This window comes from Prunus dulcis, chromosome 1 (genome assembly GCF_902201215.1).
Source record: "Prunus dulcis chromosome 1, ALMONDv2, whole genome shotgun sequence".
NCBI lineage: Eukaryota > Viridiplantae > Streptophyta > Magnoliopsida > Rosales > Rosaceae > Prunus > Prunus dulcis.
Genome location: NC_047650.1, coordinates 11,117,079 through 11,141,482, shown reverse-complemented (window position 1 = coordinate 11,141,482; position 24,404 = coordinate 11,117,079). Strand labels below are relative to the sequence as shown.

Below are 24,404 nucleotides of genomic sequence, written 5' to 3'. Positions count from 1 at the left end.
ATCATTTTTAGCAACTGGCTTGTTTGGATTAAATCACCATGTATTGGTAATTGATTTTTAGTCGGTGAATATAATCCTTGCTAATTGGTCTACAAGGATCTGTGCTTCCAAAACTGCCTAGGCTGATTTTTGTCTTCTGAAACAAAGCCCAAAACTCCTGTTTCTGATATGGGCTAATTTCGATCGGGCCTGCGTGTGGAATTTAGGATAAACAAACCCATGGCGGAAACGCTGCGTTTTGGAGCGTAATCCAGATGGGGATAAGCGGCATAACGACAAACTCCGTTAGCAGTTTACCAGCTCAAGAAAACTTGGAGTTTCATTTTGCCGCGCCTGAAAATGGCGACCATATCCATAAGCTTCTGTCCGTACGCTATGGCTCGCCCCAGGGTCCCACAAACTCGCAAACCTCCGGTGAAGAAGCAGACAGTACGGAGCCCTAACCCTAACCCTAGCCATAAGCTGAAGGCTCGAACTGGCGCCAAACAGTTGTCATCCATCGGAGTCGAAGCCACCACCTACACTCGCTTGCCTCCCAGAGAGGACTTCTCCCTCCCTTCTTTGGATTCGTCGTCGTTTGAGTTCTCATCCGAAGTCAAGCTCTCCGAATCAAATGTCGCGCTTAAAGTTGAGAAGGAGATTGATAATTTAAGCAGTGAAGAGGAGGAGGAAGAAGAAGAAGAAGAAGAAAAGGGATTAGATGGTAATTTGGGGGTGAATTATAGTCAATTTGAGGTCTTTGAGGGGACTTATGATTCTGAACTGGACGAGGAAGATGATGATAGCGATATTGAGGGGTTTAGTGATGACAAATTGGAAAGTGTTTATCAAAACGACGACGGTGAATTGCTAGGTTTTAAGGAGGGCGAAACTGTGAACTTAACCGATAATGAGGGCAAATTGGAGGAAGGGGAAGTGAAGGAGAAGGGAGTACCAGCAGTAATGCGGTGTTTCGACCGCGCAAAAATCTTCGCGAAGGCAGGGGATGGAGGGAACGGCGTCGTTGCAATGCGGCGTGAAAAGTTCGTGCCTTTGGGAGGTCCGTCAGGCGGTGACGGTGGGCGAGGTGGTAATGTGTACATGGAAGTAGATGGTTCGATGAATTCACTTCTGCCATTTCGAAACAGTGTTCATTTTCGGGCAGGGAGAGGTGATCATGGAAGAGGGCAGTCCCAGAATGGGGCTAAGGGAGAGGACGTCGTGATTAAAGTAGCTCCTGGGACTGTTGTTCGAGAGGCTGGGAAGGAGGAGGTGCTTCTGGAGTTATTGCATCCCGGGCAGCGTGCATTGTTGTTGCCGGGAGGAAGAGGCGGGAGAGGGAACGCTTCGTTTAAGTCAGGGACGAATAAGGTGCCAAGGATTGCTGAGAATGGTGCAGAGGGTCCTGAAATGTGAGTTCAGTTCTTTTGGTTCTCTAATCAACCGAATTGCATTGCTTTAAGTTTATGCTGCTTGTTGTTATCATTAATGTTGTTTGGCTGTTACATTGTGATTTTTGATAGTTGGAATGGTTCTGTTAGCATGTAGTCATTCAAAAGTAGAACAATGGTGAAAAACTTGTGAATTATTTGAGACATTATTCTGAGAGTAAATGTTGATATGCACCAAGCGTTTAAAAAAACTGATAGTGTGACCCAAATATTGGTGTAAGTAGAAGTTAGGTGCATTTCCAGGATATCTCTACTCATGTTAGTGTAAAGGAGGTTCTCTTGTAGACGTGTAGTGTTTCTCTTTGTTCTACTTGCAGGTTTCGAGTTTGAAAAATAGGCAATCATTAGCTGGTATCAAACAGTTGGGGTTAGCTTAGTTAAATTCATTCTTAGAATTGGTAGAGGCTGTCTGATATCTTACAATAATTGGCCTCTCCTTGCTCCCAGCCATGTCAAAATTAGAGATACTTGCTATCTTTGTGTTATCATTTTCACTACTTGAACAGTATGAATGAAATGATGGTATTATTGATCAGGTGGTTGGAGCTGGAGCTAAAGCTAGTTGCAGATATTGGAATAGTGGGCGCCCCAAATGCAGGGAAAAGCACACTTTTGAGTGTGATAAGTGCTGCTCAGCCAACAATAGCAAATTATCCCTTCACAACTTTACTTCCTAATCTGGGTGTGGTTTCTTTTGACTATGATTCTACAATGGTAGTAGCAGATCTGCCAGGTTTACTTGAAGGAGCACACCGGGGTTTTGGTTTGGGACATGAGTTTCTACGGCACACTGAGAGGTGTTCTGCCCTGGTATAAGCTGTGACCATCATCTCCCAAGTTATTGAAAACTTAGTTACAAATTTTTTTTAATGCTCAGGGATGAAAACAAGTTGATTATTTTTATCATCTTACTGTCTTTACGTTATCTTAATGTCTGAGCCCGTGGAAACACAATAAGTATTGTCTTTCAACTAACATATATGGTTTTTTTTCTTGTCATTTTTTGTCAATTTCGTGTATTATATATTGGGTCCTTCCTTCCTATTTTACAATAGGTACAAAATTCGGAAGGCTAAATTTTGGAATTTTAAGTCTACTTCTCTCTCTGGCTAGGGAAAACAAAAGAACTCCATATTTATTCCCTAATTACTATTTTAAATTTTGTTATTTACGTTTTATTTAATTCTTTATCATCACCATCATTATTATTTGCCTTGTATTAACAATGTTGTATATTGATATGAACTTCATCTTTCTGGAAATCTCAGATACATGTTGTTGATGGCTCATCACAACAGCCAGAATTTGAGTTTGATGCAGTCCGTCTAGAGTTGGAACTGTTTAGTCCTGAAATTGCTGAAAAGCCTTATCTTGTTGCTTTCAATAAAATGGACCTTCCAGATGCATATGAAAACTGGCAATCATTCAAAGAAAGTTTAGAAGCTCGTGGGATTGAAGTTTTTTGCATGAGTGCAGTGAAAAGAGAGGGAACTCATGAAGTGTCCTCCGCTGCTTACCAGCTTCTACGAGAAAATAAAATGGCCGAGGACAAGTTAGCAGGTCAAAGTTTTTTAAAAAAAAATTTCTTATTTTAAATAAATTATATCTACATTCCCCTAAGAATTTCTGACAATTTTTAGACATACATTTATTCTTTTTCGGGTTTTGTTTTATAGGATAGATAAGTTTTAACTCCATATGTTATTTTGTCACCGTGTTGACAAGTCTCCTTTGAAGTACAGAAGATCCGGTCAATTTAAATCATGTAGCTGAGATGGTGCGGAAGCAGCAAACTGCTTCTATTAATGAGTTTGAGATCACTCATGACAGCACTACCAATACTTGGCATGTTGTGGGATCTGGGTTGCAACGGTTTGTTCAGATGACAAATTGGCGGTAGGTTAACAAATCTTTATTGTCGCCTCCATGTTTTTCCATCTTATGCTTTCTTGACTTCATAAGTCTGACCTGTCATGATATCGCATTTGTATCATTAAGAAAAGCTTTAGCTTCTAAATGCACATTGACGATATGCAATGAAGATGCATTATTATGCATATAATTCTTTTGATTCTTGTGACTGATAAAAGTCTTTTCATGTTGTTGCCTCTCTCTTCGTGAAAGAATAGAGTAGGGTAAGGGGATTGATCAGTGGTGTGAGGCGGACAATCTCACTAGTAAATAGAGTGAAGCAATATCCACCTCTTCTTTTGATGTAGTTTGGTAGAAAATATCTAATGAATACGGATTGATGAATTGATGCAGACCAATTTAGCCACTCTTATCACTGAGAGTTTTCTTCTTTTCTTTTTCTTTTTTCCTCTCAATTTTGGGGTTTACTTTTCTGGTTGGGACATTCCCTGTTTTTAGTTGTTTTCTCTGCGCAATTCAATTCATGATGTTAAATTCTTGTCTCTTTAATTGGTCTCTTCAATTGCTTTGTCTTGATATAGTACCCCAAGTTTCCTGAACCTGAATAGCTTATTAATTGTTTCAATACATTTTTGTTTTTCATAATTTTTTTAATTTAAAAAAACATGTGCATACAATGCCTTTAACATGGCTCTAAATTGCACCATTGTTTTAGTATCGTTGGGTTTTATTTTTATCTCACCCACACATTTTGTATCATCAAATTACTGCTATAATCTGCAGTCAGTCACATGTTACATCATTGAATGTTCTCCAAATTGATTACAATGCCAATGCCTCATTGTATCTGTTTTGGAATAATTGACATCTTTCTTTCTGTTGGTCCAATACTCATGACAATTTATAATGAATGTGTTCGAACAGATATGTGGATTCTGGGAGAAGGTTCCAACATGTTCTGGAGGCTTGTGGTGTGAACAAGTCTCTTATAAAACTTGGTGTCAAGGAAGGTGACACAGTGATTGTTGGAGATGTATGTTTTTCTCTATTATTACTTTCTTTGTGTTACATTTTGAATCCTAAACACATGAACTCACAGCATCTTTTCTTTCCTTTTCTTCTAATATAATTAACGTCCAATGACTATTCTCGTTTGCTTCCTCCAGATGGAAATGATATGGCATGATGCTGCAGATACTTCTGGTTTTTCAAATTTTAGGAAAGGATCCACCGAAACAACCAAGTGGCCTCAGTGGAAGTGACGACGGTTATGTGTTATTTAACTGCTAACATACGAAAGAGAAAGGTATTGTATTGATTAACGTTCAAAGTCTAGGCATTTTCATTCATATTAGCATAGCAGGGGAAGATTTATATACATGGACATATATTAGCATTCAAAGTCTCCTCCAGCCTTATTGTGTCGATGGCTTCTCATGCGATGAACAATTTGGTTGGAGGGATGGGAGCAGGATTGAACAAACTAATTTCAAATCAAAAGAATTATGAAAATAAATTAAGGGAAAAGAATCACCCATAAATTTGAAATTTAAACAATTAATGATCAAATAGTCAAATTTGCATAAAATTGTGTTCGTGTGTTGAAAATATTGCTTAGTTATGATTTTGAGGTACAACATGTTTCAGGGCAACTGTATGTGTTTTTTTTTTTTGTTTGTTTGTTTTTTTTTTTACAAACAATATTCTAAATTACACATTAATTTACCTATATTTATACGTTGTAAATTAAGTTACCAAAATTTACAAGTTCACTAATGTATCTAGAGGTAAAAATATACAGGTAAATTAGTTTCTAACAAAAACATAGGGACCAAGAATTTGAGGGAGCAAGAACACGTATTGCCTTTTGAACAAGTTAATTTCAAATCATAATTATAAAATTTGACAATTTGATATAAATGAAGGGAAAACACTGGCCTATCAATTTGAAATTCAAAACAAAAAATGATCAACTACTCAAATTTGCAATAAACTCTACCAATAGCAACGAGCATATCCTAAAATGTATGTCATAAAAAAACAAAAAAACAACTGGAAAAGGATACACAGTCGTCCGAGGTTTCACTCCAGCACCAACCCTTGACCTAGATTTTCTGCAAAAGTGAATAGCACACTTATAAACCCAATAACTCTCTCAGCCTTTTTACCCCTTGGTGGTTGCCCTTCATTATAACTTGTGGCAGTTAAAGACACCTACCCTAACCCCCCAAGCTTTAATCCCTTTCTGTGTTTCTAGTTAATTGAAAGGTTTTAGAGAGAGAGAGAGAGAGAGAGAGAGAGAGAGAGAGGGTTAACCTCTAATATAAAGGAAGGTTTCCTGTTCATTTTATTTCTCATGTTTTTTTTTACTGTTCCTCTTCCTCTAGGTTTCCTAGCTAGCTAGCTCAGCCACACTTGATCACTTTGGGGGGCTATAATCTTCCATTTCCATACCTTTTCATCACTTGGGGAAGCCTATTCATCGTGTGGGCAGCTTATTGGTTGGTGCTATTGCGTGCCATACTTCCATGTCCCATTTGGCTTCCGATGTGTCTAGGCTATAATCTCATTTTGTTCATCCAAATGGGTAATAGGCTACGGTTGATACGCATATGAAACCAACTCAGGGGGGAACTAGGTTGTCTTTTTTTCTTTCTTTCTTATTTTATTTTTATTTTTAAAAGCAGTATCCAAGGTTGGAGGGGGGTCGAAGATGAAGAAGAAGGGAAGAAGTGGGAGCAAGTTCTCCAATGTTTAATGTTTATTTAGTCATTTTGTTTTGTTCTTTCTTCTTCGGTTTAAACCCATGTATATATTTTCTCTTCAATTAATGGACGCAAGCCGTTTGTGAACCTCCATAATTATGAGGCAGAGGTGGCTTCAGCCTTGAACGCAGATCCATAATATAAACAACTGCCTACAACGTTTGAGCTGCTACTTTCAAGTTGTCTCATAACAAAGTAGACAAGGCCTCAACTTTTTATGGGCGTTTGACAACTTGTTTGTTCATATCTTGATCTCAAAACCTCAACCTTTGATCCATCAAACACAAAGCTCTTGGTTATTATGATCTCAGGATCTCAAAAGCGAGGAAGGTTCCCTATTCATTTGTTCTCATATTTTGTTTACTCTTCTTCCTCTTCCTCTAGGTAAAAGGTTTTAGTGAGAGAGAGAGAGAGAGAGAGAGAGAGAGGTACACTCTATAGCAAGCCCCCATCCACACACAATATTCCTGTTTCCTCTTCTTCTAGGTTTCTTAGCTAGCTAGCTACTCTCTTTCTCTACCTCGTCCTTTTTTGCTTTCCTTCCTCTTCCTTTCTTGTCAAGTTGTTGATGAGTAGATTTTATATTATATATTTAACCCTATTCTTAGTATGTTTTGGTTAATATTTTGGAAGAATTTTGATACTTTGAATTATATTTCTACTATAAGACTTTCGACTTCCTCTGGAGCAAAACATAATCAAATGGACGAATTTTGGAGTAATTCCAGTTGGAGGACGTTCGTGAGTCACTTAGCTTGATCGTATCGAAATTTCAGATTTTTCTACCAAACAGTTATTTTCTGGCAATAAAATAAATGAGCAGTGCACAGTGCTGGAATAATGACGTTTTGGGCTTTAATTGCATTTTGAAGCCCAAAATGACCTTGGATGGGTTCGTGGTCTTCTGCAGAAGTGTTCAGAATGTTTTTATCTTTAAAACAAGCTATCTTGGGCCTGATTTGGAGGAAATTTGAGGCAAAACGTGCATGGGCAGTTTAAATGCAGATTCTCCTAGTTTAATTTGGACTTTATGTCCTAGTATTATTTTATTTTAATTAGTTTCCTTGTGGGGATAGAAACGCTGGAGGGGGCAGCTTGTTTGTAAGGGGTATTTAAGTTGGTTTTCACGGCAATATTGGGGACTTCTTTTTGGCTTTTGAACGTGACATTGTGGAGAGCAATTGCTAGGGTTTTGGGAGTTTTTGCGACTTTAAGGTGTTTTCATTCTTTTCCTTCTTAATAATATTTTCCATGATTTCAGTTATGAATATGCGTAACTAATTTTCTTTTGCTAGAGTGAAGCCTTGAACCTTAGCATGAATATGTAATTTTTATTTAATTGCTTATGATTGATGGCATGCATACTTTGAATTGTTAATCACTGCTTTAAACTTTCTAATTGTATTAATGCCTGATCACCATTAGGATCTTTAAAAAAGTAACTCGATGCAATTTTGGTCAGAAAGTTCCCTGAAATTGATGCTGGCTTCTTGTGATTAATAATTGTAATTTCACTTAAGATGAATACCATGTCTTAAGCGTTGCATGGTTTTTCAAAGAATTTTCACAAAACATAATGAGTCTTTCATGTTCAGATTTGATCCGAAGGTCCGAACGAGTTGTTTGTTGGATATATGTTCTATGTTGGAGGTTCCAAGTAGAATTTAAATTAGGAAAACCTAACCTTCAAAGTGGCATGTGCGAATCATAAGTAATTGGTAAAAATTCATAGGATTGCTAGGTGATGGTGAAACCCTAGTGCTTTTATAAATTGGTATTTAAAACTCTTTCCTTCAATCGTAATTGTTTTTGTTTAAAATTTGTTTTTAGTATCAAACAATTTCATAATCATCTTTCTCAACTTTTAATTTCAGGTAATTAATTGGAAATTATTTTACATAAATTGCCAAATAGTCATTGAGGAGAACGACCTTGCATGAGCATCTATACTACAATAGCCTTGTATTCTTGCAAGTATTTCATGTGATTTTAACCCTATTTGTGCATGGTCCAAACTCAATTTCTTGATAGAATTTTTAGTACTTGCACAAATAGGGTTAAAATCACATGAAATACTTGCAAGAATACAAAGCTATTGTAGTATAGATGCTCATGCAAGGTCGTTCTCCTCAAGGACTATTTAGCAATTTATGTAAAAACAATTTCCAATTAACTACCTAAAATTAAAAGTCGAGAAAGATGATTATGAAATTGTTTGATACTAAAAACAAATTTTAAACAAAAACAATTACGATTGAAGGAAAGAGTTTTAAATACCAATTTATAAAAGCACTAGGATTTCACTATCACCTAGCAATCCTATGAATTTTTACCAATTACTTATGATTCGCACATGCCACTTTGAAGGTTAGGTTTTCCTAATTTAAATTATACTTGGAACCTCCAACATAGAACATATATCCAACATGCAATCCATCCGGACGTTCGGATCAAATCTGAACATGAAAGACTCATTATGTTTTGTGAAAACCCTTTGAAAAACCATGCAACCCTTAAGACGTGGTGTTCATCTTAAGTGAAATTACAATTATTAATCACAAGAAGCCAACATCAATTTCAGGGAACCTTCTGACCAAAATTGCATCGAGTTATTTTTCTAAAGATCTTAATGGGTCAGGCATTAAGACAATTAGAAAGTTTAAAGCAATGATTAACAATTCAAAGTATGCATGCCATCAATCATAAACAATTAAATAAAAATTACATATTCATGCTAAGGTTCAAGGCTTCACCCTAGCAAAAGAAAATTAGTTACTTATATTCATAACTGAAATCATGGAAAATATTATTAAGAAGAAAAAAAATGAAAACACCTTAAAGTCGCAAAAACCCCCAAAACCCTGGCAATTACTCTCCAGTTGTCAACTCTCACTCCTCCTCAGTCACTATGGACAACGCCAACCAAGAACAGAGGAGCACCCTCGTGCTTACAGTCATAGTCGTGCTAGGGCTAGCTTTAGGATGTGTCTTTGCAATGAATGGTGGTGATTATCCATTCAACAACCCATTTCTAGGGATGTGGATTAGATGGTGGACGCTTCTAGTTATTCAATACAGTCTTCCAAAAGTTTTCACCATTTTGGTACTAATCTTCATGTGGGTAGCTTGTTGGTTTCAAATGCGTGCCATACTTCCATATTCCATGTGGCTTGAGATGCTTCCGTTGTGTCTAATCTTTTATATCATCCTTGTGGCTGTTGTGCTGCTACGGTTGGCACGCGAACGAAACCAACTCAGGGGAACTAGCAACTAGGTATGTAATTTTTTTTCGCTCTTTCTTACTTGTTTTTTTAAATTAATTTATGGCAGTCTCAAAGGTTATTGGTGGGTCGAAGAAGAAGAAGTGGGCGCAACAAAGCAGACAAGGCCTCAACTTTTGATGTTTGTTTTTGGGTTTTTGACAACTTGATGCATTGTTCATATCTTCATCTCAAAACCTCAACCGTTGATCCATCAAACACAAACCTCTTGGTTATGAGATCTCATGCTTGTTGGTGATGAAAACCCCTAAATACCCATCCATATTTCTTGCTGTGAAAATTGAAGCTGCAGAAAAATCTGTAGCTTTATTGTTCCCCTGTGTACAAGTAGAAGTAGCTGCCCAATCCAATTGTTCACAAATGTAAAACAAGACAGGGCTGTTTCTGTGACTTGATCCAGCTTAAATACATTTGGGCCAAAATTGACTTGGGCCAGTTTAATGGCTAGAAAGAGGAATAAAATGAATTGAGCCCAGATTTTTAAACCCAAAGACAAGATTGGGTTGTTATTATCACAAAACGTCTTTAAGGTTTACGAAACTATCAGATTGCGTTCTTAATATTTTTTTTGTGTCACTCGTGGTCCTCAAGATTAGTATGTGTGATCACAAATGGTCCATGCCGTTAGGTTCTGTCAAAAACTCCGTTATTGTGCTGACGTGGCATATATATATATATATATATATATTACAAAACATCACCGAGGTTCACGCACCTATCACAAATGGTCTCTATAAATTTTTTTAATTTAAAATTCATAAAATTTTGGTTTTCTTTTTTAAATTATTTATAAATGAAAAAAAACCATTTATAGGATTTTAATCTTGAGGACCATTTATGAACCCTAAACCCTTAGTTTTTTCATTTTTAAATTTTATGAATTTTGAATTATTTTTTAAAACTCCATTAGTTTGTTGATGTGGCATATATATGGAGCCTACATCTACAATAATATAGTGTCACATGTATTTAAAATATAATATATATTTTTAAATAATTTAAAATTCATAAAATTTTAAAAAGAAAACCAAAATTTTATGAATTTTAAATAAAATTTTTTTGCAAGGATCATTTGTGATAGATGCATGAACCTCAGGGATGTTTTGTGATATACATATATGCCACATCAACAAACTAACGGAGTTTTTGATGGAACCTAAAGGCAGGGACCATTTGCAATCACACATACTAACTTTGAGGACCACGAATGACACAAAAAAAATATTAAAGATGCAATATGATAGTTCCGTAAACCTTGTGATAATAAGCCAATAAAAAAATACCTGTTTGGGATGGCTAGGACGTAGCCATAGAAGAAGGCTTTAGATGCATTGTACCATCCAATGAACCAGCTCATTCAATGGCGTTTCTGGTCTTGTGGGCTTTAAATATGGAGTAATTTTTGCATATTGCGGGTATAGCACGTGTCCCATGTGGATTTATTTTATTTTATTTTATGTCCTATGTGTATTGGACAATATTCTCACATATTTCATGTGTATTTGATAATATTTCTACATGTTTCATATGTATTGGATGGTACATTAGCGACTTAGTATACCCGGAACATTAAAAAATTTATCCAAAACCTGAGAGCTAAAACTTGAATTGTTCTCCCCTTTGTAGTATTTGGCTCCGAGACTCTCTATCTTAGTTAGAGGCATCAAACCCTAAACCTCTTTGGTACTCTTTTCTTATTGTGATGCCAATGCCTAGAGGCTGGACGCATCATATCCAATCCAATATTGAACTCCTTTGGTGGGAAGAGTGCGGCTCAAACAAACTTGCATTTGAGAGGTTGATGATCTCCACTAGCTGTGGCATGGCAGCCCAAGTTTTGTTCAAAATATGTTGAGCTGAACCCCTAGACTAGAGCAGATTCATTAGCAACGTACATCATCCAGTTCCAATGGGATGAACTTACTGAGTTCATCTGGGATTGGATTGTTGAGAAAATCACAAAATGTGCAAGTGCACTTGACTTGTGCTTCAAGATAGGGAATCCCCTCATCATTGCAATCAACAAAAAAACTTATAATTAATTTGTATATATAACAATTTGTGTGTCTTTGGAATGTATATATGTAAGTATAACACCAAAGTGTTTGTTCTCAAATTATCGATTTTTTCTTTCCACGTATATGATCTTGTCACAACTGTCAATATAATTCTATCTCTGATTTTTCTTCTTTCCATGAAGATACAATTACAATTGAAACTGATATGATGTATTTGACACTCACAGATCTTTCTCTTCTCCAAATTACAATAAATTTTACTGTATCAGTTTGGTTTGAGTTTGAATGTGGGCTGGGGAGTTGTGGAGCAACTATCGTGGTTTGTACCCCAAGGCAAAGACAAGAGGCCCTTTTGGCCGTCCAATCTCAATCAGATCAGATCAGACCGTCCAGATTGAATCTTTGACCACTCCTTGTAGGGTTTTACTCTTTAGATTCGCTTTCACTGTTCTCTGTAGAAACTTCTGAACCTGCTTCATTCCCAACCAACCTCGTATCTCATATCTCCCTCTCCCATTTTTGCTTTTTCAAGGAGGGCTGTTGGGTTTTTCCCGTGATTTACGTAGTCTTTACAATGTGTACGAAGATCTTTGTTCTTCTATGCCAACGTCACCGTGACATCAGCGACATGCCTGAGAGCTCGACACGCGAGGACTTTGTTTGAATGGATGATTGATGATGATGATGGTGGCGGTGGTGGGTGCTACAGTCCTATTGCGTTGCATGTTTACAGTGTCCGAGGGCAACAGTGTCCACGTGTCCCGGACTGGTTGGCCTTAACCTCTCAAATAGTAGTTTGTACTACCATACTAGGACTAGCTTTGGTATTGTTAATTTGACAGAGAAGGCGGGGAATTTAGGCAATCATTATCCAACAACTTTTTAGATAATTTATGGTTAGTGTAAATTCTTATTTACATGGTAAGTGGATCGTGTTTTCCTGTCACTTAGAACATGTTAATTCTAATTAAAGTATTTATGTTGAACTAATTCTAATTATAATTATAACATGTTAATTCTAATTATAATTTCACTTGTTTAACTAATCGTGTTGAAATTAAAGTATTTATGTTTGAAACTAATAACTTGTCACGTCTATTATTCATATTAGAGTGTCCATGTTATACATGAGTTCGTGTCAAGTAGTGTCATGTTATTTTAAGACTTGTCAAGTAGTGTCATTTTATTTTCAGTTCAAGTCAGATTATCGCTACGTGTATTCAAAATTGATTATCCGCCTGCATTCAAAGTTGCCACCACTTAGATTCAATTTGTTAACTTTATTGATCACCTATTGAGTTTGAGTGCATCTTATATATACTTTCACACTTTTGATGAGATAATAGATTTCTGACTATCATCTTCTTTTTACTTAGATGGCATGCATGCTTAATTAGTTACTTTCAATAGAAATAATGAATCAAAATATTAGGAATAGAGGAGAGAAGGGCCGAGTATGAAATCAACTCATTCCTCCTAATTATTCTAATTTATGGGTTTTCAGGTATTAGACTATAAATTTTAATATAAAACTTATATAATTATTGATTCCTTATGTTACGAGTTAGTAAACGCGGGGAAATAAGTAATCAGAATAATTCAAATATTCATGTATTAATAACATAGAGAAAATCGTGAATTACAATAATGGTGTATTTACTAATCAGGAATTGGAATTCTCATAAGGAATTGAATTTCACATATGGAGGATTCTTATGTTTACTTCACATCAAGGAATTAAAAAGTAAGTAGAGCCCACACAAAATTAAGAATTCAATTCTTGATTTTGGAGGAATTCAATTCTTAGATTGGAGGTGGTATTCTAATTCCTTGAGAACTAACATATTAGGAATCCATCTTTTTAACCCATAATATTCCAACACAGTTTTAAAATTTTAAATTTTGACATTTACTTTAACCCAACAATGATAACATTTTTGTAATTAGTACTACTCCTACCCCAATTCTATATGGTTTAGTAATCAACTTCAATAGGAATCTGAAATCTAACTCTTATCAATCCATATGATTTATTAAACATATTAAATAGGAATCCGAAATCTAATTCTCCTCAATCTAACTCCTCAACAATTCAATTACAGATTAATAAACATGCCATAATTTCAATACTTGTTCTGCCACCAATGCCATTGTATAAATAAGCTCCAGTTATGGGGACCAAAGACACAGCTGTCACCAAGGCCATGAAAGCATGGATTTGCCAGACTGAGAGAGCAGTCTTGGTTGCATGATGAATTGACGATAAACAAACAATTAGAGAAAAAAAGCAGTGGTCTGCCACCTTGGGATTATATCAGAAAGCAATCACACAAGCTACATCCCCCAATGCCAAAACAAAAACATCATGTTAATTTGCTCAGAAAAATAAATGGCTTATTATTATATGCATAATGTGACTGCAGCTTACTTAGTGGAAGGACACGAGCGTGTTGCATTTTACTAGAAAGTAGAAAGTAGCTGAACCACAAAAGGCTAAAATCTAACATGGGATTTGGACACATTTTGAATCAGAAGTGCACACAAATTTTCTTCAATATAAAGACCAATAATCTCCAAAAACTTCAAAACCCTCTCTCTCTCTCTCTCTCTCTCTCTCTCTCTCTCTCTCTCTGTGGTGTCAAAGTCCAAAGTCCTAAGTCATAACCAGGGAAAGACACATCCATCTTTTTCCCTAAATCCCGGGCGAACCTTTAACACTAAATAAAAAGTGTGTGTGTGCCTATTTTGGGGAGTGTGCAAAATTCCCATTTGACCCAAAAACCAGACCCATGTCAAAGAAAAAAACTTGGAACAAGGGATTGGACAAAGTGTCATAGTGAGACAGAGGAGGAGGCCCTCAGGTCAGGCCCCTACCCCATCTCTAATATTATTGTTTTTGGTCAATATTAATACAAAATTACAACTTCAAGCTCATCCATTTTAAGCAAAATCTAATAAGTGCTTTGTCAAGTTGCTGTGCTCCATCATCCTTTCCAACTAGCTTAACACTTTTTCTCAGATGGGGCTTGACTAAAGACTAACCTTTCTTCTCATCTGGTGTTGAAGTCATAAATAAATATAAAAACCCTTCACTTTCTATAGAATTTATGCAGATGGGGTTTAATGAAATTATGGAACAATCCTATCTTATTGGGTTTTCTTAGTGGAGGAGTCAAGGGTCATAGATTCCAATTGAGTCCATCTCATTCTGGAAAGAAACAATTTTTTTTTTTTTTTTTTGTAAAACAAAACAACAACAAAACATCGATAAATTCTAGTCATTTTCTTGTTTATCCTTCTAAGTTGTAACATATCTCTATGTTTTGTTCAACTATTTGAAAATATAAAAACAACCCCCCCCCCCCCCCCCCCCCACTTTTTTTTTTTTTTTTCCCCCTTCTCATTGTTCATATCTGTCAGGTCCACTAGATTTAGACAGTCACAAATAGACCATGACAGTGACCAGTTGCAAAGCATTGCAACATTTTGGAAATGCTAAATGAGCTGAAAGCAGGTTGACCCATTTGCTGTTATGATTAGTTTATGTCATTCCCAATGCTGTTTTAGGCAATTTGAGGTTTAATCAAAGGGATTAAATAGTGCTTTTCAATATTAGAAGTGCCTAATTAATTAATGGATAATGCTTCCCTCCAAATGGGTTTATTATTATGCATGCCCCACTTAAAGCTTTTGTTTGGGCAGTTTTAATCCCCCCCTTTGCTTTGCAAGAGTTTTTTTGTTTTGTTTTAAGCTTTTGATTTCCTTTTGACTAAAAGCCCCTTTTCTGATTACTTTGAGGGTCATGTCTCCATCAAAATTTGCTATATTTTACTTGAAAAGATGTTACTTAAGAGGGTTCTTTGTGAAGTAACTTGTAGTAAAAATGGAATGTTCACTATCTGTTTGCTGCATATATATATATATATATATATATATATATATATATATATATTAGTCCTTTGTCTCCAAATTTACCATCATTTTATGTCTGTATCTGTTTATCTTCACTTTATCCCTAGTTTACCATTACACAGCCATGGCCGGTCGTGGCTAGGCAAACAGTAGCCTTAGTCTCTTTTTCGTATGGTTACTATTTTCTACTACTATAAATTGAATATTTTTATACCCTCAGAGAATGCCAGAAGTTAAACTCTGCATATGTCATATGGTTACTATTTCTACTGCTACTAAAAAATACATATAAATCCTACATATGAAGCATATATAGACCAGCATAACAAAACAAGCATAAAACTTTAAGGCAATGGGCCCTTATGAGGGAGCCTATTGTTTTTGTACTCTGATGTGGGGTTGTTTCCATGATGCAGACCAAAAAAACAAGCTCAATAGAATATGCTGGCTCTTTGATAATTTTGATTTTAGTTGAGAAAATCTTAACTGCTCCGTTTGAAAATCATGAAGCAGACAAGAAGTTACAAGAATTTGGTTGCAGAAAATGCGGATTTACATGTGAATATTAGAGATAAATTTTTGTTGGCACATCATGAATTCAAAATTTGTTTTTAAAGACTTTCTGTAGGAGGAGTAGGTACTCAAAAAACCACGCAGCTGTTTTGATCATTGTTCTGGTTTTTATGTGTACATGAATTGATCCCCAAGTTTTGATGGGGGTTTTATCTACCAGTCATCTTCTTGGTCCTCAAACTTTGACATTAATTTCAACTTGGGTTGTTCTGAAACTTTAATTATTTTTAATAATATTAAATGGTTCATGGAGCTTTCAAGCATAAAGTTTACCACTTGTCAAATTTTTTCACATAGATTAGACCTTAGCTCCACACGTGAGTGGATCATATTAAGATTCAAAAACCAACAAAACTCTCTCTCACCAAATCCCAATAGTTACATAGACATGATGCAATAATTACCTCATTAGTTAAAAACTACAATTTTGAAGGGTTGAAATTTAGTGTAGATGATAAATTATTAGGGTGTTGTTGGAACTTGGAAGAAAGTGACTGTAGCTAGAAAATGAAAAAACTGCAGAGCAGCCAGTATATCTCCATTTTGAGTTTTTGTTTTGACAAGTATTGCTGGGAATCTACTACATATTTCACCTACAAGTGCTAGCTTGTTATTAGTTTCCAGCTGAAAAGCTGTGGGATTAAATAGAAATGAGAAAAGGAAAGATTTTTAAAATAGTAGGTGGAAAAGGGAAGAATGGTCTTCCACAGAATGACATCTGCAATGTCCTTTTCCTTGCCCTTGCCTCTCTCTCTCTCTCTCTCTCTCTCTCTCTCTCTCTCATGATTATATATCAGTCTTTAAAAAGCCTTCCTACAACTTCCACATTCTTCACCATTCAAAAACCAAAACCAAAACCCAACTCATTCATCCAACCGCATTTTTGGCTTTGCTTCTCTAGAAGTAGCGCATTTTCTCTAGTGCTTCTTTCTACTTGTAACTCTACCGTGCCAATGTCCACCTCCAAAACCTCAGATAAACCCTTTAAAGCTCATGAGCAGGGCCAGGCACAGATGGGTTTTGCTTCTGTGCTTCAGAGGAACACACCTCCCTCTCAGTCTGGTGAGAGAAGGGGCCGAAGAAAGCAAGCAGAGCCAGGGAGGTTTCTTGGGGTGAGGAGAAGGCCTTGGGGAAGATATGCTGCTGAAATTCGAGACCCTAGCACTAAAGAAAGGCACTGGCTTGGCACATTTGACACTGCTCAAGAAGCAGCTCTGGCTTATGACAGAGCTGCTCTGTCCATGAAAGGCTCACAAGCAAGAACCAACTTCATTTATTCTGACAACACCACTTTTCACTCTCTCCTAACACCGTTTGATCTCCAAACCCTTTCACCACAACAATCACAGTTTTTCTCAGCTGCCAAACAACAACCCACCAATCACAACAGTCCACCTCATCAGTCTGGCATTTTTCAGAATGATCAAACTCAAAACCCCAATATCAGGTCCAATAACATTAACACATGTGGAGCTGAAACCTCTCATGGTTCATCTGCACATGATGGGGATGATGATGATTTCTTTTTCTCCAATGGTTCTAATTCTAACTCAGGCTACTTGGCCTGCATAGTTCCTGACAACTGCTTGAGGCCTCCTTCTGAATCTGATCATCATGCCACTAATCGCAGAAGCTCCAAAACCAGTGACTTTAATATTGATCAAGATTGTAGCTTTGCAAACACTAACTCCATTGAAACCAAATCACATTGTCTAGATGTTATGAATGTGCAAGCTGCATTAATGGCTTCTAACACTAGCCCTCCTGGAGATCAGCTTCCTAGCTTTGATGGATTCAGCCATGGATTCTGGGACAACCAGCAGCCAATATGGGAGTTGCATTCAAGAGAGCTGTCTGCTGCCATGGTGGACAATCCATTCATGATTGAAGATGGATGCATGGGAGGAGCTTTGTATCCAATCGTCGAAAATTCTAGTTTTGGCTTAATACCTCAGGCAACTACTTCTTCTTCTTCGTTCTCATGCTCTCCATCAGTTCCTCCTTTTGGTGATGCAGTCTTTGAGTTCGGCCAGTCACTCTTTTGATTAACTTTTGGTGGGTGCATCCATGGATTGTCAAGTGAATTTAATTTATGTGCATGCACTCTTTTTTTTTGTTCCTTTTTTTTTTCTTTTTTCTGTCTTGGGTTTTTTTTTCCCTTCTTCTTGCAACTCTTCCTTTCATTGTAACTACCCTAAAAAAAACCTCCATTGGAGCCATTTGAGGAGGAGATTTAGATCAATGTTTACTATGGCTCTTACAAGTTTTAATGGAAATTGTTTGAAAGAAATCTAGTACTACTTTATGAAGTCTTTGTCACATATATCTTTTGCACCCATGGCATTTCATAATACTGCCTATAGCTTAGCTCTTTATGGGGTCAGCATATATAATAGATGCATTATGTGTCTACCTTTACGGCTATTTGCCTCACCTTTTACTGACAACGTAGCCTAAAAACAATAGATGCATGCAACTTATAATTTAGATGCACAAACACAGATGGACCACTAATTGCAAAAGTATTAGTGCTTTGCAATAACGCTTCTCTTTATTTACTTTCTGTTTGGTCCATAGTTTTGGTTCAATTAATGGTGGGGTAAAATATGAAGGACCAAAGTCAAGCAAGCGCCTTATAGTTTGAGTAGTTAAAAATATTTACTTCTGCATTTGAGATTTCTTTTACTCTAATTTTATTTTGTATTTATAAAATAAAAATAAAAAAACCCTTATACTATTTAAGAACTTCGGAAGATTAAGGAGACCAAGGTGACTAAAGAATTTATGCTCCTAAATTTATGCAATTAAAAGGGGACACAAGGCTTCTGAACATGTTGGAGGTTCTTCTACACTTGAAGATTAAAGTAGGATAAGCACTTCATTTCAGTGTTATTTTGTGTCTCTTTGTTTTTCTTTTTAAGGATGCCTTGAGCACTACTAGTTTGCAAAGCAATGAGATCCATTAATTTTGCCAACATAGTTCATTGCCTTCAAACCTGGATTCATCTTGTCTTCTTGTCGGTCATGGCATGAAATAAATCAGACTCGGAAAATGTGACTCAATAGCATATATGGTGGGAAGAGGTTGTGACTAGAGTTTCTTTTCCGTAACTTGATAGGTAATTAAGTTATTATGGGCAATGCAATAGTGTGAATTTTGTTGGAAGGGAGAAAAAGACATCGCAAGAAAATTGGAAATAATGGGTATTATGGGAAATTCCTGCATAAACCCTATAATATCTTTTCCTTGGGAATATCTTCTGCTCAAACATATGGTACTTGGGCAAATCTTTGGGAGGGGTGAAGATATGACCAAAGCCATAAAGTTCCTAAACTACCGCACATCCCATCAATTTCAATTGCACTCCATATTTAGGATGGAAAGAAATTAAAAGGCAGGAGTTGTACCCTTCAACGGCAGAAAAGCTTGTGTCAACACTGTTTTGCTATTTTCAGACAATCACAGACTGCCACGTAAAAAATTTATCACGTATGGCATGCCGTGATTGGTTTTCACACAAGTGTTTCTCCTTCAATGGACCAAGTTTTGCATACAATGGTTTTTAATATTTTTGAAAAAATAAATAAAATGGATGAAAAAAATTTCCCATTAGCCAAAAAGGTTCATCTTCAAGCCCTGGTGCCATATATCATCACACTGGAATGATTTGGCATGAATACAATACAAGCAATCTACAGGAAAGTAAGAGATATCAAGGAAGAGAGAGATTATTACACAGTCGAGAGTGGTACTTTCATATATTTTGTATTTCATAATAAATATATGAATAACATGGTCAAGCATTTCAATTGACTGACACAGAATAACTATGTATCTGATCCCACATAAAAGTAAGCATTGTGATATGCCTCCTTGGGTCTTTAGTTTACTTCTCTTTCTCAAAATAGACCTTGGACAAAAAGTGGGGGAACAAGCATTCAAATTTCAAAGTTTAAGTGAAGGCTTGTTCCCCAATTTAAAAGAAAATTCAGAAAGGATAGACATGAATTACACACGGTCAATCTAAAAGCGAGAACACCGTGGAACTAATCTTTTCATTCTGGAAAAGGCCACAAATGAACATAACACACTCCAAAATTGGAGAGCTGGACACAGATTTGCCTAACGGAACTGCAAATTCTTTCACGGTTATTGAAGAGAAAAGTGGAAGACTATATGGGGTTTGCTAATCTTTTGGAGCTTGGCCATGGTTTATTCAAGATAAAAGGGGAGGCCATATAAAGATGATATAGACACAGAGATGAACATGACTGATGTATGCTAAGCCAGTGAGATATGAAGCCTCTATTGGAGGACTTGAAAAAAGAAAAAATGATGCTTTGGGAGAAAGTTGTCAAAAAGGAAGAATTAAAAATTGCTTGGCATTGCTTAGCTTGGACTATGAGACTCTGTACTGCTTCCACTGCTAGTTGAAGGGCCAGAACCCTGAGCAGACTGTTGAACACCCAAATGGGTAATACCACCCTTAGAAACAGTTGAACCAACTGATCCACTAGAAGTGCTCAGTGATGAAGACATTCTGGCTGAAACTAAGTCCTTTCCAGAGCCTGAATTAAGCTCAGGCCGCAATTCTGTGGATGAGGATGAGGATGATGGGGCTAGCGTACCAATTGATGATCCCACTGGGTACGGTGCAACTGGCATATCAGCAAGAGAAGACGCTGACGGGCTGTAACTGAGTGTTCCCATTGGATGGTCGAATTTGCATGCAGGCCCAAACTTGCATACTCCTCGTTGTGCATAGTGAGTGCAAAGTGGTGCACCCTGATTATCACATAGAATTTCAAATTCACAGCAGAAAAACGAGCAAGTGAGACAGACAGAGAGAGAGATAGAAGTGCATAAATGACCAAGAAAGCATTCACAGTACAAGAAAGCACAGAAAAGAATATTGAACACAAATATAATGCTAAGAAAGAAGGCCAGCAGATTGGGTTAAAAATGCAGAGGACAAGCAGATTTTACAGCCAATATCACCACGAAGCAACCAAGAAAAGAGAGGCTTAAATGCAAGGAAAAATAAAGAAACCCAAAAGACTGGAAAAAATAACCCTGAGAAAGTGATGCTCCCTAAAGTGGACCCTAGGTCCAAACAATCATCATCATCCAGATAGCCCTAACTTACACAATTTTCCAACTAAATAACAAACCATCTATCAGCGGCAAAGATTATGTTTCAGCGCATATTTCCCACAGATATTAAGTGCTGCTGTGTAAAAAATATTCTTCCACTGGTAAATATATCTAGATGTTTTCCTTGGGGAATTCCAACAGTTTCTCTAGTTTCAAGTTGGAAACATCTACAATCTTCCAAAGAAACCTAACAGTCCATATATCACATATATTTTCACGAAGCACGTGGATGACGAAACCTCAACAAGCTAGAAGAATAAAACATTCCTGAATAAGTGAGAGAGGCAGAGAGAGAGAGTTTGAAAGATCATTCACTAGTAAATTACAGTTTTAAGTAAGAACATGTTGATGGTTCATGCCCTAGTAAAAGCCTACATGGGATTTGTAAGGGCAGCTCACCGGGCGCGAAGGAAGACCACTGGGGCTGAGGGCAACAGTTGTTTTTGGTCCAACAACTTCTGGTGGGTGATGATATCTACATGAGGACCCAAATTTACAATCCCCTGTTCTCATGTAATACTGACATTCTGGTTGACCAGGTCTTTCAGGAAATAAGTGCTCCTTCTGGCTGGTGGTTGGAAGACCAAGAGAAGAAGGTAAAGGTATAGGCTGATACATTCCTGTATATGCAGCTGCTGAAGGAGATAGTTGACTCATCCCATAAAGTGTCCCAGAACCAACACCAGGTTGAGTACTAGGAGAGGGCAATGCGCTTGCAGGTGCCTGCACCACATGGCAAACAGCTTAATGGAAATCCATGCAATTTAAAAGATAATGGAGCAGAAAATGTTTCTTACCTGATATGGACTCCAACCTGGAAAAGGAATTGTGCCAGGGGAAAGCAGGACTTGACCATAGGGGCTTTGAACATATGAACCCGGTAGCAAAGGAGGCCTTGCAAATACTACTCCATATTGTTGCGATGAAACAGATGGAGATTGCACAGTTTGATACAATGGTGCAGCAGGTACAGGTGAAACTTGAGGGGCTGCTGATGGCACTGGAAGTGGTATGCCAGCTGGCTGTGGATGATGGAATTTACAAGTTGCACCAAACTTACACTGTCCAGTTTTCACATAGTAGGAACACTCTCTTTCACCCTGTTTTATTTGCAACATGATGGCAATATTTTATCTCACAGTCATGAAATGGGATTTACAATATGACCACAAAAAAAAAAAAATGAAGAATTGAAGTTAAAATTTAAGAAATACAGACCTGTCGTAATGGGTATCCATAATAATTTAGAGATACAGGGCTACCAGAGCTTCCGCCCTGCTTAGGATGGTGGTACTTACAAGAAGCGCCAAATTTGCAAGTCCCTGTCCTCATATAGTACTGCCATCAAAGAATCACAGCTCAATCAAACAAAGGGGATTCACAAACTTTCAAGGATTATCCAACAGATAAAGCATGTAATCATCTTTAGATGACGGTCCTCCGTCCAGAATGGATACGAATGGAAGCTGAATATGTGATCTTCCAGAACTAAGCATATGTATACCACTCCATGGTAGCATTTTGGCCTAAACCCCTATTTTCAGAACCAATTAGAAAAACCAAGTGAAGTACCTGGCACACAGGCTGGCCCGCTCGCTCTGGGTACTCCAACCCTCCAGGTCTCGCAGCTCCCGTAACCTGAGAAATATACATCTTTCAACCTTAACTAGTAAACAGGTAATAATATCAACACCAACCATATAGATCTTAACAAATATACCCAGAAAAAGAGAAATTACAACTTTCTCCACAATGACTTAAATTCAATGAATTCAGAACAATCCCATCAACCAAATTGCTTAAAAATCATAAAATTCATCATCAAATCTGCATACAAAACCACAATACCAATACTAAAAGACAAGATCAAACCAAATTGGACCCAGAAAACCAAATGATCACAGTGGCAATCAATCAAAACCATCCAAATAAGCCCCAAATTCAACCCATTGAAGTAGGAAAAAAGGGTAATTCAATAAAATTACCGCACTACGATCACGAGGATGATTGTACCGACACCGGGAGCCGTACCCACAAATCCCAGTCCTCAAGTAGTAACTACAATCGGTCTCGTTGGGTCGTTCAGGGTACGATTCCCCGGGTCCGAGCCCCAACTGCCACATGGACTCTGCATTTTGGCAAACACGAAAAGATCAAACCCAATTGCGAAACCGGACCACATTCGCTCCAAACCCACCAAATCGCAATCCCCAAAACCCGAAATTCGATCGAAATTGAAATGAAATTGAAATGCAGAGTGGTTTTGGGCAGAGAAAGCTCTCACCTTCCAGCCCTGTTTCGGGTCCCGGAACAGTCCACTCCGGCGACGGATCGGACTGTGACCCTTCTGTGGTCCGACCGTACCGCTCCATTGTACGGTCACACTGAATCACTTGGATTCTTCACTAAACAATCTTGATGCTTCAACAATCTCTCTCTCTCTCTCTCTCTCTCTCAAGGAATGAGATTGTGAGAGAGGTTGTGATCAAATGGGGTTATCAAAGAGAGGAAAATATGAAAAGGGTTTGGATTTTCGGGGCTCCCCTCTCTCTCTCTCTCTCTCTCTTCTCTCTCACACATACACACAAAACACTGTGTATGTCCCTCTCTCTGTTTTGGTTTTGGTTTGGTTTTGGATTTCTCTCTCTCAACTATCAGTTTTCAAAGCGTTTTTTGGTTTTGATCTCTTACTTTTCTCCTCTTCCTTAACTTTGAGAGGTTCTTTTTTATTTATTTATTTTTATTTTATTATTTATTTTATTTTATTATGGGTCTCCCTGAGTCCGTTGGTTTATATACGCGCCAAACCTAAAACAAAATTACCCACCATTATTTCTTTTTCCCTTTTTTTCAATATAAAATAAAATATCTTTTATCTTATATAATAAACCAAAAATCCAAAAAAAAACAAACAAACTGTGTTAGTTTAGCCATGCCAGAAAGAAGGTGGGGAATGGTGATGATGTGGTAAATGACGAAGTTGCCCCTTCATTTTAAACATGTGACTAAAATAGGACCATGCAGTGTAGGAATATGACGCAGACACAGAGAGACAGAGTTGTCCTTTTGCCAATAAGATTTTATTACAGTCTACGCTGCAGACAGTTAATGATGTGATTAAACTAATCCTCTGCAAACAAAGTACAATGCAAAGGTAACAAAATAAAAATAATAATAATTAAGGTTGTGAATGTTAATGTTATGAGGACAGATGCTCATGCTGTCTGGCCAACGTGGCACTGGAAGAAGGATCTAAACCTTAAATTTGGTTAAAACTAAAAGGAAGGTTACAAAGCACAAACACTAGTACAAATGAGTGGGAGTTGAGGCTTTGTTCCCACCTCCACCACTCTCCTCTAAGTCAATAATTCTTTCTTCTTTTTACTTTTTATTTTTTC

The 24,404-nt window shown here is 37.1% G+C and overlaps 3 protein-coding genes across 9 annotated transcripts; 2 read left to right on the top strand and 1 right to left on the bottom strand.

Moving 5' to 3' along the window:
• Positions 1 to 270: 270 nt before the first annotated feature.
• On the top strand, positions 271 to 15,713 carry LOC117616310 (GTP-binding protein OBGC, chloroplastic). Of its 7 annotated transcripts, none has more exons than XM_034345578.1 (7): positions 271 to 1,391; positions 1,967 to 2,240; positions 2,699 to 2,990; positions 3,173 to 3,326; positions 4,227 to 4,335; positions 4,469 to 4,608; positions 15,695 to 15,713. In XM_034345578.1, the coding sequence occupies exons 1-6, from the start codon at positions 340 to 342 to the stop codon at positions 4,562 to 4,564; spliced, it is 1,977 nt and encodes a 658-aa protein (XP_034201469.1). In that variant the 5' UTR covers positions 271 to 339; the 3' UTR covers positions 4,565 to 4,608; positions 15,695 to 15,713. The 7 variants fall into 7 exon arrangements, with proteins under 7 accessions (XP_034201469.1, XP_034201468.1, XP_034201466.1 ...); XM_034345577.1 differs by lacking the exon at positions 15,695 to 15,713 and adding an exon at positions 9,398 to 9,758; XM_034345575.1 differs by lacking the exon at positions 15,695 to 15,713 and adding an exon at positions 6,736 to 7,331.
• A 920-nt stretch (positions 15,714 to 16,633) lies between these two features.
• On the top strand, positions 16,634 to 17,896 carry LOC117613673 (ethylene-responsive transcription factor ERF086). The gene has a single exon (XM_034342278.1). It carries the CDS (start codon positions 16,634 to 16,636, stop codon positions 17,894 to 17,896), a length of 1,263 nt encoding a protein of 420 aa, XP_034198169.1.
• A 1,549-nt stretch (positions 17,897 to 19,445) lies between these two features.
• Positions 19,446 to 23,726, bottom strand: LOC117614796 (zinc finger CCCH domain-containing protein 34). The gene is made up of 7 exons (XM_034343702.1): positions 23,291 to 23,726; positions 22,992 to 23,134; positions 22,579 to 22,644; positions 22,225 to 22,344; positions 21,804 to 22,106; positions 21,406 to 21,729; positions 19,446 to 20,637 (listed from the first exon to the last, which is right to left on the bottom strand). Exons 1-7 carry the CDS (start codon positions 23,376 to 23,378, stop codon positions 20,242 to 20,244), a joined length of 1,440 nt encoding a protein of 479 aa, XP_034199593.1. The 5' UTR covers positions 23,379 to 23,726; the 3' UTR covers positions 19,446 to 20,241.
• Positions 23,727 to 24,404: the final 678 nt, after the last annotated feature.

Coding starts and splice junctions, on each gene's coding strand:
- LOC117616310 (XM_034345578.1), top strand. CDS start 340: ATGGCGACCATATCCATAAGCTTCTGTCCGTACGCTATGGCTCGCCCC. Junction 1,392..1,966: donor GGTGCAGAGGGTCCTGAAAT/GTGAGTTCAGTT, acceptor ATTATTGATCAG/GTGGTTGGAGCTGGAGCTAA. Junction 3,327..4,226: donor GTTCAGATGACAAATTGGCG/GTAGGTTAACAA, acceptor GTGTTCGAACAG/ATATGTGGATTCTGGGAGAA.
- LOC117613673 (XM_034342278.1), top strand. CDS start 16,634: ATGATTATATATCAGTCTTTAAAAAGCCTTCCTACAACTTCCACATTC.
- LOC117614796 (XM_034343702.1), bottom strand. CDS start 23,378: ATGGAGCGGTACGGTCGGACCACAGAAGGGTCACAGTCCGATCCGTCG. Junction 22,645..22,991: donor ATCCTCGTGATCGTAGTGCG/GTAATTTTATTG, acceptor TATATTTCTCAG/GTTACGGGAGCTGCGAGACC. Junction 21,730..21,803: donor CAGGTTGGAGTCCATATCAG/GTAAGAAACATT, acceptor CATGTGGTGCAG/GCACCTGCAAGCGCATTGCC.